A 15,469-nucleotide genomic window follows, 5' to 3' on the forward strand; every position below is an offset into this window, starting at 1 on the left:
TTACAAAAAAAAAAAGTTACTCTATATTTATTTGATACCAAAATTTATATTATTTTATATTTTATGTGACTAACTCAAAATAATTATAAATTTTATATTTATTATTTTCATAAATTAACTAATTTTATAATAAATTATTAAACCAAAACACACAAAATAATACTAGGTCATAACTTTAGATCACGGGTCCGAATAACGTTGAAAGTTATGTACTACAGTTCTTCGTCTCTTAAATGGATTCTCAATCATGTTTATATTTGATTATGTAATACATTAAATTGTGTGTGTGTATATATATGATCCTATGAGAACAAGTCTTTAGGAGAAAACTTAAAATTAATCATAGCCTTACATCTGAAAAAATCAGACGGATTAAATCAAAATTTTTAAAAAATACTGTGATATTTTTATAATTATCACCAATTTTAGTATGCAAACATGAACATTAAAATCTATACTTCTCAAGTTTGCACAATTAGTATTAACATATTACACATTTAATATCAACATTTTGCACATTTTAGTATTAAAATATTGCATTTGCAAACATGTGAACGTGCATTGGGGTTTCGATTTTAAAGTTTATGATTGAGTTTTTTTTTTTTTTTTTGTTTTATTTGCTTTGGTGGTTCACTTTTTATTGTTTAGAGTCTAGCATTTACGGTTTAGATTTAAAATTTAGTTTTTTTCATTGATTTTTTAAAATTTATCTAGGTTTGCATATTTAGTTGTTACATATTGCATATTTAAGTGTTCAAGTTTAGAAAGTGAAGTTGACGATAATTACAAAAATGCTACTGCATTTTTTTAAAATATAATATGATATGTCGATTTTTATAGATGTAAGACTGAGATTGATTATTCATTTTCTCCTGGGGTGTGTTCTCATGGGATGTAAAACTGAGATCATGAACCTATATAATTAATTAATTATAAGAACATGGTTGCAGTAGGCGCTAGGCGCTAGTCGGGCGGTAGACTAGCGCCTAGCGCCTAAGCGGTCTAGGCGGCGACCTATAAAAACACAAAATTAATTCATGTGTGTGGGTGTATGTCATATATTATATTATATATATTATAAATATATCTCTTACTTCTCTTACTTATATAAATAAATATAATAATAAAATTAACAAGGTCGACTCGTTCGAGTTAACTCGGCTAACTCTGCCGAGTTGGGCGAGTTAACTCGGCCAAATTCGGCCTAGTAGGCCGCCAACTCGGCCGAGTTAGGCGCTAGGCGCTAGGCGCCCTCCTAGGCGGCTGGCCACCTAGGCGGACGCCTAGGGAGCAATTCGCCTCGTTCTAAGAGCGCCTAGTGCCTAGACGGCTTAGGCGGAGATTTTTGCAACAGTGTATAAGAATGAGTTTTATTCTTAGTTTTCTCTATTTTAAAAAATGTTCAATAATTATAAAACTGACAATGTTTTTTTGGTTTTTTACTATTACCATTAATCATTGATGAATTCTTTTATATATATAACCATGAAATTATACCTTTGCCATGTATTATATGACTTTCTCAATCCTTTTTCTTTTTTGGGGTAAAAAATGTCAAATTTCTTGAAGAATATGCATGTTTGGTGCTACTTCTTACCAAATTTCAAATCTATTATCTATTATTATATATATGATGAATGCTCTTTGTAAACCGCCACCACAACAGTTAATTTGATTTGAATGTTGAAATGGTCTTAAAATGTATTATTGACGCCTTATTATGAGTAATTAAGACACACTATGATAATCCTAATTATACTTAAATAGTTGATTCTTCAAATTAAACAACCTTACAAGTGGACAGGAGGGGAAACTTTTCACGTCCAACTTCCTTCTATCTTTTTTTTTTTTTTTTGATGTGAACTTCCTTCTATATCTAATTTCTTCTCAAATGATTTAAAAAAAAAGTATGTGTGTGCATTTTCTCAACAACCAGTCAATTAAAACTATATATCAAAAATCAAAATAAATTCTATTTCCGTTTCAAGTATGACTCCCCGTGAAAGTTATCTATTGGCTTTCTTGATTTAAGCCGATTGACAACCTAAGCTAGTTTACCCCCTTGTGGTCCTATGCTGATACAGTTAGAATCACAAGAAAGGCTTCAACCAAGTTCATATTCGAATAATGATGGTAGACTTTCCTGTAAATCAAAGAACTACATACCAAAACTAATTCTTTCGTGTTTTTTATTAAACTGAAAAATGCATATATATACCATCTCATTTACACCACATGAGCAATTTATGATTTATTTATACATAGCAAATGACAAGTATAACTGCTAATCATGTGATTTACTTGGTAAACAACAAATTTTGAGCCTTCTAAACGTAATAACGCCTTCCAACAACTAACATGAACTGAGTCTCACTAGGATAGATCTTTAGATGGAATTTGAACAATCTCATCGAGCATGCCAACACAATTTAGATTAAACCTAATTACTTTGAATTGTCAATCATTACTGATATATCTTATCGTAAACTCCAAATATTTTACCCTAGACAAAATCAAAGATGCCCAATCTTTTTCCTTTCTGCTCATGAAGATTGTGAAATTTAGCAAACAATGAAAGGAGGTTGGAATTACTTATGAGATTGAGAAATGGAAAAAGAAGTGGCAGTGTGGCACGTGTATTATGTATGATGCACCAGACCCGACCCGACTGTCGGTATCTCAGGGCCGGATTTTAGGGCGTGCAAGATGTGCAACCGCACAGGGCCCCAAAATTTTGGGGGCCCCTAGTCCAGCCATGACCTAATAGTTAGTATATGTATTTGTGATTATATTGATCCAAAATTAGGTTTTTTTTTTTGCATTTTCTCTTTACAAATTTTCTTTAATTCGCAGTTTATTTATACTTTGATAGGGCCTTACTTAGTTACTAGCACAAGGCCCCGCAAATAAAAAAAAAGGGCCCTGGGTATCTAAGCATAATTTGCAAGTATAACAAGTTTGTACGGTTTGGTTTCTCTCCCAAAAATTATAGATTGAAAAGACAAAGCTAAAAGGGGACCATAAGAGATAATGATGCCCTAACAACTGCAACATCTTCATTTAGTTTTTATATGGTTATTATCTTTCAATTTTATATGTTTATATGTTAGAATTAAAATCTTAAAGATATAAATCAAAGTCATAAAGGAGAATATAATCTGTATCGATAATTAAAACTAAAAAATCTAGAATGAAATCCATTTCTTTATCAATTCAATCAACTGTGTTGATTGTTTATATGCTATGTTAATTACTTTGTTTGTTTATATATATATATATATATATATATATATATATATTTGAGGGGTGAGCGGTGATATTCAATCAAATTAATAATTGCGTTTGATCATCTTCTTGCAATTGTTATATACTTACTAAATTTATATGTTGATGATTATGTTGCTAGAGTTGATTCTCACTAAGCTTTACATGTATGATTTACGGAATTAGGTAAAAAAAAAATGGAATAACATTTTAGAGAATAAACTTTTGACAAGTAGTCATTTTATTATTGGGAATTGTATTAACAAAAATAACTTATAGTGAGTATATATTTCGAGGAACCTATGATTAATCTATTTTTGATGTCTAAATAATACCTTAATTTTTGTAATACCCAATTTATCTTTACATTTTTTTATGTAGTGTAAATGTATTCAATCATAATTATAATATAAAATAATAATATTTTGTTATATTATTATTACGTATTTATTTATTTATAGGGTTTACGTTTTTTAATGCCTAATTTTTTAATTAATAGTTTGTTTGTTATGAACTTTAGTGTGTGAATTAATGATAATTTATTATTATTATTATTATTATTATTATTATTATTATTATATGTGTATGGTTACTTTGTCTGATCTTTTGGATACTTATTATTGTATTTCTATTCTTTAATCCAATCAAACACTAAATTAAAATACAATTTCTAAAGTGTATTGCTCACATGAACCAAACAATATAATAGAATTTATATTTTATTCTTTTGCCTAGTTCCATTTCAGAATATTACTCAAATTTTCTCAAAATTCATTTCATGAATGAAGCATGCTATTAGTTGTTTCAATTCTTTTGATTCTTTGTTCTTGTTGTTTGATGTTCGATGTACCAATTTTTTTAATATTGATCTTTTTTACATACTTCACTGGTATTCGCATATGCGAAATGAGACTAATCTAGCTAAACTTTAACCTCATATACTTAAACAATTCAAACTCTTTCCATTGAGCCCAAATGGCAATCTTTTTTTAATAATTAACACCAATTATAAGGTAACTATTTATTTAGGTAAAGTAATCATATATATTTATTTTGGTAAATACATCGGCCCAGGGGAATCGTCCCCGATAATCGAACCCGGATTCTAGCTTGTCATTTGAGCTACCCTATTGGATTGATAATATCATATAGATTAATTAAAGTCTAAGTTTCATATACGATGATCTCAATAATTTTTTTTCTTTTATTTTGGTGACTACAATCTAACACATAGATTGAGTAATGCCGGATTAGACACCAAGCAGATCACCCCATACCATACGTGCAAGTTTAAGTAAAAATTGAACGAAAACTTTAATTTAAAATATCTATTAGTCCCGTAAACGATACTATCAAATCTTTTTCACATTACTAGAAATGACAAAAAAATAAAAAGCATCTAATATTTTTCAGTTTTTGTCTTTAGAATTATCCTAAAAAAATGAAACCAACAAACCTTAAATAGGAAAATAGTAAAAATTAAGATTCTTACTCAAACTATCCTTTTCCAGTTTTCCCATACTATTATACACCTACCTATCCTCTTACATATATGCCTCCTCTCTACTTCTCTTTGTCCTTAGCTTGCTTCTCTACTTTTCTCTCCTTCAAGGTAACCCTACATTCTTCCTTTTTTTCTCTGTTTAATGTTCTCACTCCATTTCTGTGTTTCTTCAATTTCTCCGATACATATATAGTTTCGTGAATTTTAATTTCCTCGTTTCTGGCCTGGTCTCATATGTTGCAATGATTTAAATCTGAGAGAGGAAGGAACGTAGCCGTGTTGTGTTTGTCGATTGTCGGTGGTTAATTTGAATCCGATGATATGTTGATCATGTTTTTGTTGTGAATTGGTTGCGTGTACGCAGTGTGGTTATTGTATCAATCTGCGGCGGTTTTGTTGTTTTTTGTTTTGATGAGTTGATTGTTTTTGACGAGGAACAGTGCGTGCGTAGAGGTTGTTGGATAGGATCATCGGACTATGGCGGATTACGAAAAGCTTGAACATTACTCTGCTTCATCGGAAGATCACCAGGTAATTTGCTCTCTCTGTCTCTCTCCTCTGTATTTCTCCAATCTCCACATACTTCAATTCTGTCTCATTGTTCTCTTTTTTGTTTTTTTTTTTTGTTTTTTGTTTTTTTGTTTGTTTGTTTATTTTCAATTATTGTTTGATCCTTTTTTGGGTTTGAGGAGCTAGGGGTGTTAGTGTTTTTTATTTTTGAAAAATTTTACAATGTTTTGTTTAATATAGTTGTGCCTTGTGGTTTATAAGTTGTACTTTTTCTTTACATTTCAAAAATTTCAAAATATTTGTAATTTCATTTTGAAAGTTGATTAGATATCTAGACATTTCACTTTAGGTTATATATATATTTTTTTAAATTCATAATCTAACATTTTATTAAGAATTTGTGTTTTGAGGGAAATTTTTTGACACTTTTTAAATAAATTATCAAATTTAAATTTGTGAATGAAATACCACATATTTAGAGATTGATATGAGTTCCTACGGTGTTTAATACTAACTCGATTTTAGACTAGTTTCATTGAAAATTTATACGACTTTAAGTTATAAAAAAATTATATTAATATATAAAAAATGGAGTAATCTAATCCATCTTAAAAGGGTATATGATAATATTTTTAAAATATCAAATTGCTTTTTACTTTTTTTCTTTGATAATAGTTGAAAACCTTTTCGTAGATCCTATATTCCTATCTTTTGCATTCAAAGGAGGGGTCTGCTACTATATTTTCTATTAATTTTTTTCCCATTAAAAAATGTGGACCAAAAATATCATACCAATAGATATTTCAAAGCCATAATATTACAATAATAAGCACAATGTCACCTCACTGTGGGGGCTAGCCAGTGCTATAATCACGTGCACCGTGGAGTGGCCTATTTGTATGGCACTGTTATTAGCCACAAACAAAAATTGGCCCTTTTAATTGTATGCCATATTTTTAAAACATTGTCGGTACAACCTAATTGCCTTAAGCTTGGAGATGCAACTAACATGTCGTCGTAGGTGGTTGGGCCGTCTATTGAATGCCCTACCTCAGACTCTCTCTTTGGCTCCTAGTGAATGGTTTTATCACTATAGGACGATGAAATTCGAATATGAATCTATTGTTTAGAAAAGAGTATTAGTGTCAAATTATATGTCGGATTTTATTGACTCTTTATTAACTACTTGATGTAATGTTTACCTAATAATTAAGTTAGGAATATAATTTAAAGAATGAGAAGTTTCGACTGTTAGTTGTCTGATTATATGAATGATATGATTTAATGTAATGGTGTCTATGTACATTGCACAAAGAATGTACAGTAAGTGTGAACATAAGGCATGATATTTGTAGGAACAGTAGAATCTTTACTAGTTTTAACTTGATTGACAACACAATATTATGTAAAGGAGTTAGATAAGCCGGTCAAGTCAGATATGGCCATATGGGCAACCTAAGTCCTTTACTGACTAGGATCACAATATGAGATTTATTCAGTATTCACTTTCGGGTAGTCGTTGCGGGTAATAATTGAAGAGGAGAATCTTTAGTAATTTTGATGGTTACACATTGAAAAGTAAGGTGCAAAAACTTTGAAATTTTGATGAAGTGTTTGGATTTGTTTGGTATGAGGTTTGAACTAAGAACGCAGAAAATTCTGAGTTTTGCACATTTGAATTGAACATTCTAGTACATGTCTTTTCCTCGTTAGAGGAATTTGAACATAGTTGACTGCGTTACATGTTATGCTTTAATACCTAGTCAACCTATGTAACGAACTTTGAAGTTCATCAAAGACCAACCAATAGCATTAAGGTCAGGTTTCAATGCTTTATCAGTTAGGTATTTGCTTGATTTAAAAATAGAAAGTTGTGCTTTAATTTCATCATCTTTTAATTTTATTTACTCATTAATGTATTTGAAATTTTCTATAGGCCACCTCTTTGGGTAATAAATATGGAGACCTTATGCCAAAGAAGAAGCCTTTGATCTCCAAGGCAAGTTTAATTCGAGAATTAATAATATATTGTGAATCTATATATTATATGTGTGCGCGCACGTATGCGTTCTTTCAATGATTTTTGAGTGCAACATTGAAGGTTGTAAGGGTTATTGTTACAGGACAATGGACGTGCATTCTTTGATTCCGCAGATTGGGCTTTGTGCAAGGTATTTAATTGCAATCTAATGCTTAATAAACTCAAAAATTGGAATCCCAAATTAGTCAGACTATTGCCTTGGTAATGTTCTAAATTCAACTCTAAGTAAGAGCAGTCTATTGACCTTCTTGGTTTGAGCCAGTCAGACAACTTAAGCTGGTTTAATTTACCTCTTTATGATCCTAGAGTCACAAAATAGAGTTTACCCTGCTCGAATAGTGATTGCGGAAAGCCTTGTCACCAAAAAAAAAATTGTCAAGAAACTTACTCAAATTGCGTTTCTCAATTCCAAATACCTTTTCAATTGAGCGACACATTAACATTGGTGAAATTTTATTGTGTTTCCCCATCACTTATAACGCAGCAAGGGGAAGGGGTGAACCAGAAATCCGCAGTGGCCATAGAAACACTGCGTCCGAAGTTGCAGGTAATAATGTTGTCACATGTTACCTTACTCGATCGATCCGACAAATGAATATTGTACTAGGAATAGTGGGTGGAATATAATATAATGTTATTTTTTGGTTATATACAGAGAACCCCTCATCAGCAGCTTCCTCCCCGAAGACCAGCTTGTACATGATTACGTACATCTTGAAGTGACAACCATGTGGATGGGTGTTTTTAAGTCAGTAGTTTAATTGGTTGTATCATTAACAGTTACTTTGCTCTTTGATTGAACATTTCTTGCAACTCGCCAAATATACATACATATATGTATGTATGTGATCATGAATATATATATATGTAGTTCTCAGTTCTGAGGTTATATATCCGGCCTGTCAAAAGCATTTGAAATGGATCGGAATATACTCACCATTTAAGAGAGAAAAAACAATAGCGGATATTGATAATTTTATATAAGTGAATATTGCACCGTTAAATTTAAAAAATAATAATAATAATAAATAAATAAATAAATAAATAAATAAATATATATATATATATATATATATATATATATATATATATATATATATATATATATATATATATATATATATACCATCAAATTAGGAAAAAAAAAAGTGTAACTAGTAATCAACTTGGTTAATACACTTTTCGTAATTGGACTGACCAGTGTGAAAGAAATTAGTCTGAGTATGGTAGAATTCGACTGACAAGGTGTTGACAAGAATGAGTGTTAGCACTTTGTAATCTATGGAGTTTAAATCCAATTGCTTATACATGAAATTTTTTGGCTAATAATGTAGCACTGATGTGGACGTATTTAAAAAAAAATTTCCCTTCACCATCATCCTCAACAAATTTGTGTGACATTTCAAAATTTTGAAAATTGTCTTTAATCTACTGGCAAACTATAAATTGTGGACTATGAAAGAATGTTGTGGGGGACGAGAATCTTCCATCCTTGTCTAGATCCGATCCGCTCACAAATCAAAGAAATAATGAACACAAATGCTCATAATTTATGCTACTATCTATTTGCTACTTTTTTTTTTTTTTCAAAAGTAAGTTGCGTCTGATACGGTTATCTTATGTAATACGTTTTAGTTAAAACGCAATATTTTTTTTATACAATTATAAAAAGTATTAGACATCTTATAGTGATACAGTCTCATACAAGACTTATTCTTTGAAAAATATTTTTGAATAGATAAAGATAATCATTTTAACAATTGTCCACCCTTATTTATTGTTTGAATGATCTATTCTAACTTATAAGAGTCAATACAAGTTATACCTTCTTTTTTTTTGATTTTTTTTTTTGGTGTACTTGTAAAGTTGTACATCATGCTAAAATTATTATACTTTGATTTTTTAATACAAAAAATACTTACATTAAAAATTATGTTAGATAAGTATTAAATACTAAATGAATTTACCTAATTATAGTTACTTTAATACATTACTTGCCAAAATAATTTATTTAATTAAATACTATATTAAACAAATATATTTTACTCTTACATATTTACCTAGACAAACTTATATACATATAGATAAAATATATGTGTAATAAAAAAAATACTAATCAAATCTTCTTTAAATAAATATAAAACTAAGTTAATAATTAAATATTTTTATATAATATAGATTATGTGGTTTGTTTTATTTATCTATTTATTATTTTAATATAATTATAATTTTAACTTAAGCGTTAATATTGTGCCCTTCTCCATTAATAAATTTAAATAAATTTTTAATGTGAATACGTCTAAGAGCTTGTCCTTCGTTAATAAAATGCTTTGGGGAGGACAATTGTCGTGCACACCCCTACCATCCCTCATTTATTTATAAGTTTTGCAACTACCTGCATTTTCCAATTCCCTTGGCCATGCCTAATAAAATAAAATAAAATAAAATAAAAACTTGTTGGTACAAAAATAATTAAACTTGTAGGTCACGTCATTAACGAATAGTCTATTCAAAAGGGTGTCTTTTTTATTTTTTTATGGCTGAATAATATAGTTAGGATATTTTCTACTTTTCAATAACATTTTATACAATTATATATATTTATTATTTATTTATTTATTTATTATTATTATTTGAGCAATTTTTGTATTAATAGTACTCGTAAAAGCAAGAAGATATAACATATATGATTATACTTGATATTGTCGGCACCAATACTGTTCATTAGATATAATTGTCACATGATATAATAATAATTTGGTATTAAATTGAAAATTTTTAAAGATGCAGATATAATAACGTAGTTGTTACAACAACATAAATATTTGAATTGTTTTATCCATCAATAAGCCTTAAAAGAATAGAATATTCGATGTGAAATCAAGACAATTTGAGTCCCTAAACATGCAACCTATGCTATGCTATAAAGTTTTCACAAAAGGATTTTAGTCTACAAGTTACCTTTATGGCATGCATTGGGCAATGAACTACTGTACTTTATGTTATATCTTGTAGTTTTAAAGTAGCTAGAGACCTGTGTCAAGTAATTGTACTAAAAGTATACATTTAGAGGACAATTACAACCAAATTGATTAAATAATTAGTTTGATAATCACAAGTTATAAGTGTTTGACTTTCTATGGGAAATGTCTATTATTCTTTTCTTCTAAAAGGTTGAATCCCCAACTCGACAATGTATTTGAGGGCTCTCTGCGCACAAGAAGCCCCCTCACTACTACCGTTGGTGAGACTCAATCTTTGATCTCTTCTCCCAAATTTTATCCATGTGACCAGTTGAGTTGCCCATGCGGGCATGTCTATTACTGATTTGAACCGGTGAAACCTAAGCTAATTTAGTTCATTGGTCAATTATAAGACAAGTTTCACTTAGAACACACATTTGGATAGATGGCTGAAGGCCTTTCTATAAATAAAAAAAATTATAAAAAAGTATACAACAGTGTTGTATTTCACATGTATATGTATATATATTTGTGTGTGTGTTTTGGTTTCCAATAGTCAAAATAACCTTCACCAAGAAAAGGTTGTTCACTTGTTGCCCAACGCTTCTCTCTTCCAGGTCTTCCATTCCCCATCCAATTCTTTAACCCTGCATCGAGCACATCACCATTTCCCCTTTTTACTCGGAAATTTTGCTCCAAATAACTTGTCTTACTCCACTGTCACACTAATCTTCTGCTATAAGCTTTGCTCCCACACACATTATATTATCAATTACAGTTTCTTAATGACAAACACCTCGTAATACACAGCCATAATCTCGTAATTTTAGGTAAGCTTTAGATTCCATCTACATTTTTTTGGGTTAAAACCTTATTAGTCTTTGAAACACTAGAATTAGGTAGGTGTGACATGTTTTGTTAATTAAGCTAGGCTGTTCTGTTTTTAGTTATCTATATATACAAGAAGCCAAATCGTTACCAAAGTGTGTTACGTTAGTTGTTCGTTCAATTCCCAGAAAATTAAATGGAATTCTCATCAGCTGCCATGAATCATTGGGTTCTACGTCTAGCATTGAGCTTCATCCTCGTTTCCCATTCCAGATTAGGTAAGAAATTAAAAACCGGGGTGGTTTCTTACTTGCACCAGATAATTAAAACCTTAACGAATATATTTATTATGTTTTTAATTGGTACGTTTACAGGAGTGGGAGGGGACTATGATCAGCCTCACACGGGTGCCTCGGGAGTTCTTGGGAATGAATATATACCCAGTAATGGAGGGGGCAATGGATATTCATCGGAAAATGGAGGCGGCAATGGATATTCATCGGAACATGGAGGATCCTACGGTCATGAAAATCCAGATTATGTTATCTCCAAAGCCCTCTTATGTTTCGATGAGAAGAATGTAAGTTCATTGTCATTCTGCAACTTCTGTCTACCTTCTTTTATGTCTTATGGCACCATGCTTTGTGTTTGACGAGATTGAAGGACAGACGTCTTTTGTTTCAACTAAATTAATAATTAGATAGAATATTTATTCCAAAAAAATACTGTGTATTTTCAATTTTTATTTCCATAAACAAAATCTTGATATAGATGGATATTGATATTGAAACGCACATGAAAAAAAAAAAAAACTTATTATATCTGTCACATAAGAAGTACATAAAATTTAAGGAGTCACATAATAGAACTATTTATTATTTATATATTAGGGATGCTAGTTTTAGTTTGAATCTTGTGGACTGTTTGATAAGATTGAAAACTGTTAAGAGTATGGTTAAAAAAATTTAGCCCGACAAGTTCAATGGTCCGAATGGACTTAGCTAGCTTGATAGCCTGAGCCCATTGAGACTATTTTTTGTTTTATAAATGATAGGGAACAAAACATAATGAGAGTTTAAATATTTTTATTAAATTTGTAAATAAAATATATTAATAAATTTAATAAAAGAAAAAATATTTTTTATGAAAATAAATAATAAAAATAAAAACTTATTAAAATTATTATAGTATATTGTAAATATATTAATTATTTTTAGTTGAAATTTGGAAATGAAAGTTTAGATTGATTGAATGATGTATAAGTTTATATTTATTAGTGGAAATGCAATAGTTTATTAAAATTGAAAATTTAGAATGTCAAATATTTTAGTTGAGTCCGCTGAATGCATATTTTTGCATAATGTTTGCAGATATATAGCAGCTGTGAAGAAGCTTACAGATTAAGTGCGAGTGGAGAGCTTCATGTGCCACCGGATTGCACAGATGAATTCTGCAATGGAGCTTGCTTAAAAGAAACTGACCTCATCCTTCATTGCATCGAAACTGTTCTTTCAGACTTTGAGTTTTACAACAAGGCTACCATCAATGATGTGAGGCATACCATCAAAGAAGGATGCAGCTATGGCCCTAACAGAGGTGTGTTTTCATCTTCCAGTGCATTAAATTTTTTTGGAAAATAGTTGGATAACCCCATGTTCCCAGCCAAGTTAGTTAGACTTATTGGCTTGATAATCATAAGGTTTCGAGTTTGATTTCAATGAGAACGACTTATTTGGCCTTCTTGATACTATAAGAAACCTTCTTGTGGCCCTTTGCTGGTTAGGGTTACAAGGCAAAGTTAACGCAGTACACATCTCTGAGTTGTGACATAATTTGACCCTTCAAATTGGAAAATTTCACAAGGTAGCAGTTTAGTCTTTTTTCACAAAGTTGTAGTTTCAATGTTATGATTTCTCAACCTGATAAGGTATGCTTTTCTAATTTTCACGAGATAACAGTTTGGTCTTTTTCAACTATGGGTAATCTGATCTATGTCATTTGCCGGCTAGGGGAGACGGGGTTTACTGAGTACACACTTTAGAATTGTGACAAATTGCAATTCTGTCTTTGTATAACTAGCATTTCTACGCGTGTAAAGTAGGAGGTCAATAATGATTACATTAACAATTGAGAAACTGAAATTGCGATCTCATATAAATATATGGACCAAGCCTACTAAATTATCACAATTTTAGTATTTGTTCTTGGTTTTGTGGTTAATTATGTATGTTAAGATGATGAAAGATTGTTGACAGGTAATTTTGATGTGGCTGAGCATCTTCAATATGAAGAGAACAATGCATTCCAGGCTAATTACAAGGCTGTCTTGCACAACCTTAGTCTCATGGTTTTGGCTCTGTGGTTCTTCCTCTAGAGCTTATTATTGTCAGAATAGATGAAGAAGGGATCTCTGTGGTATTATGTGAAGAAAAAAAAAATACTTTCTATTACATGACTGAAGGTTTTAGAATAGTTGTGATTCCATAACAACTACTAAATAATTTTATTAATTCTAGTTTCATGTTCCTAATATTGATTTTGGAAAGTCATTATACTGTGTCATATGATTTAATTAGTAGAATGATTGATACTATATTCACGGATAACTAATAAATATAAACATTTTCTAGGCTTTGCAATAGCAACCCCATTTTTTGTTATCTACGGAATGTTTACAATTTATATAATAAATGTTCACAATTTACATATTGAATGTTCATAATTTTACGGATCCACCCTGCAAGGTTGTCCTGGATCTATGGTATAACTATTGATGCTCCATATGTTGGAACGATTGGTTTTATCTCACATTTGCAATCACTCCTTGAGAGTCTGCGTCCGTTGTTATGTAATAGCTCACAAATAACACAAAAGAGATAAATTACACCAGAGGGATAAAAGATAATTCTTTTATAACTCATTTTTTTCACAAGTAATCATTTTATTAACATGTTGGAACAATTCCAACCGAGTTAGTCAGATTGTTGACTTGGTAACTACTAGACTATCCACTAGAGCGGTTAGTTTATCAATTTTATTGGTTTGAACCAATGAATAACCTATATTAATTTATGGGAAACCTACCGCCATTACTCAAATGTGTGTACTGTGAAACCTTGTCTTGTGAATTGTGATCCTACCAAACAAAAAGATCCTTGTGATCCTTACACTCCAGCCGGTAATGTCAGATCATAAAATATGTGAACTCCAAAATCCAAATTACACATTCTAGCCAGTAATAATGGCAGATCATCCACTCTGTACATCATATTGCCAGTTTTGGGTCGCTCTCTACTATTCTATAGCAACAATGCTTAAAGACTCTTGAAGTTCATCTTGACTTTGCTGTTTTGAGCTTAATGGAAGAGTAACGTAGTGAATAGTGATAGTGATATTTGATGAGCCTGGCCTTGTGCCTACAGGACCAATAAGCTAGAGCTTCACGGGTTTGGTGAAATGCCCTAAAATTCAAATGTTATAATTGCAAAGAAGCAAAAGGTAGATGAAGATGCAATTCAAGTGTAGAATTAATTAAAATTGGTTTGAACTTTGAACAAATAGCAATAAGGAGGTATGTGAGTTGTGCTTCAAACTTTTTATTTATGGAAAAATTTGCCGTCACTATTTGAATAAGCATTTTGGATAAAACGTTTTTTAAACCTTAATCAACAAAGAATCACAAAAAGCAATTGTTATACCATTGACCTGATACAAAAATCATGTACCCAGTTAACCATTTATATACTCTAAACAAATAACTTGATAATTGATGATACATAATATGATAGCTACATACAAATACAAAAATGGTCGTAGGTACGTATAGAATGTGTAAACTACATATACAGAATCTGAAAGGTTTTTTTTTTTTTTTTTTTTTTTTTTTTTTNTTTTTTTTTTTTTTTTTTTTTTTTTTTTTTAGGTCTACATGCAAGGTAAACCCTGGTTCATGGTATAATTTGCGCACAAAAAATAAATCAGCCTAAGTTGCCTAGAGTTTATTGACTCAAACCAAGAAAGTCAATAGTTGTTATTGATCTTTTATTTATGTGCTCAAATAATTGCAATAAAGATGAAATTAATTAAGATAAGTACCATCCATCGACCTTAAGGTATGTTGGTTTCTTTACACAAAACTAAATGAGTGATATGGCTTGTTTAACAAACAGTGGGGTTATACAATTAATATATAAATATTTTAATTTCAATTGAAGACAATAATTAAAAATATTTCACATGCATATTAATCTTAAAAAATATTATTCAAAATTTTAAATATTTGAAATAAAACTCAGACATACCAACTTAACTCGATACATACACATGCTCATGGTACTTAATATAATTCACTGATTACTA

The 15,469-nt window shown here is 30.3% G+C and overlaps 2 protein-coding genes across 4 annotated transcripts; both read left to right on the top strand.

Annotated features, from left to right (window-relative positions):
• The first annotated feature begins 4,746 nt into the window (after positions 1-4,746).
• LOC116001776 lies at positions 4,747-8,212 on the top strand. Its single transcript, XM_031241713.1, has 6 exons — positions 4,747-4,876; positions 5,209-5,299; positions 7,215-7,277; positions 7,402-7,449; positions 7,804-7,866; positions 7,975-8,212. The coding sequence occupies exons 2-6, from the start codon at positions 5,246-5,248 to the stop codon at positions 8,020-8,022; spliced, it is 276 nt and encodes a 91-aa protein (XP_031097573.1). The 5' UTR covers positions 4,747-4,876; positions 5,209-5,245; the 3' UTR covers positions 8,023-8,212.
• Positions 8,213-10,854: 2,642 nt separating this feature from the next.
• On the top strand, positions 10,855-13,734 carry LOC116002913. 3 transcript variants are annotated; one of them, XM_031243097.1, is made up of 5 exons: positions 10,855-11,112; positions 11,230-11,388; positions 11,485-11,690; positions 12,481-12,706; positions 13,366-13,734. In XM_031243097.1, the coding sequence occupies exons 2-5, from the start codon at positions 11,307-11,309 to the stop codon at positions 13,482-13,484; spliced, it is 633 nt and encodes a 210-aa protein (XP_031098957.1). In that variant the 5' UTR covers positions 10,855-11,112; positions 11,230-11,306; the 3' UTR covers positions 13,485-13,734. The 3 variants fall into 3 exon arrangements, with proteins under 3 accessions (XP_031098957.1, XP_031098958.1, XP_031098956.1); XM_031243098.1 differs by having other exon boundaries at positions 11,299-11,388; XM_031243096.1 differs by lacking the exon at positions 10,855-11,112 and having other exon boundaries at positions 11,127-11,388.
• Positions 13,735-15,469: the final 1,735 nt, after the last annotated feature.

Source organism: Ipomoea triloba, chromosome 13 (assembly GCF_003576645.1).
Source record: "Ipomoea triloba cultivar NCNSP0323 chromosome 13, ASM357664v1".
NCBI lineage: Eukaryota > Viridiplantae > Streptophyta > Magnoliopsida > Solanales > Convolvulaceae > Ipomoea > Ipomoea triloba.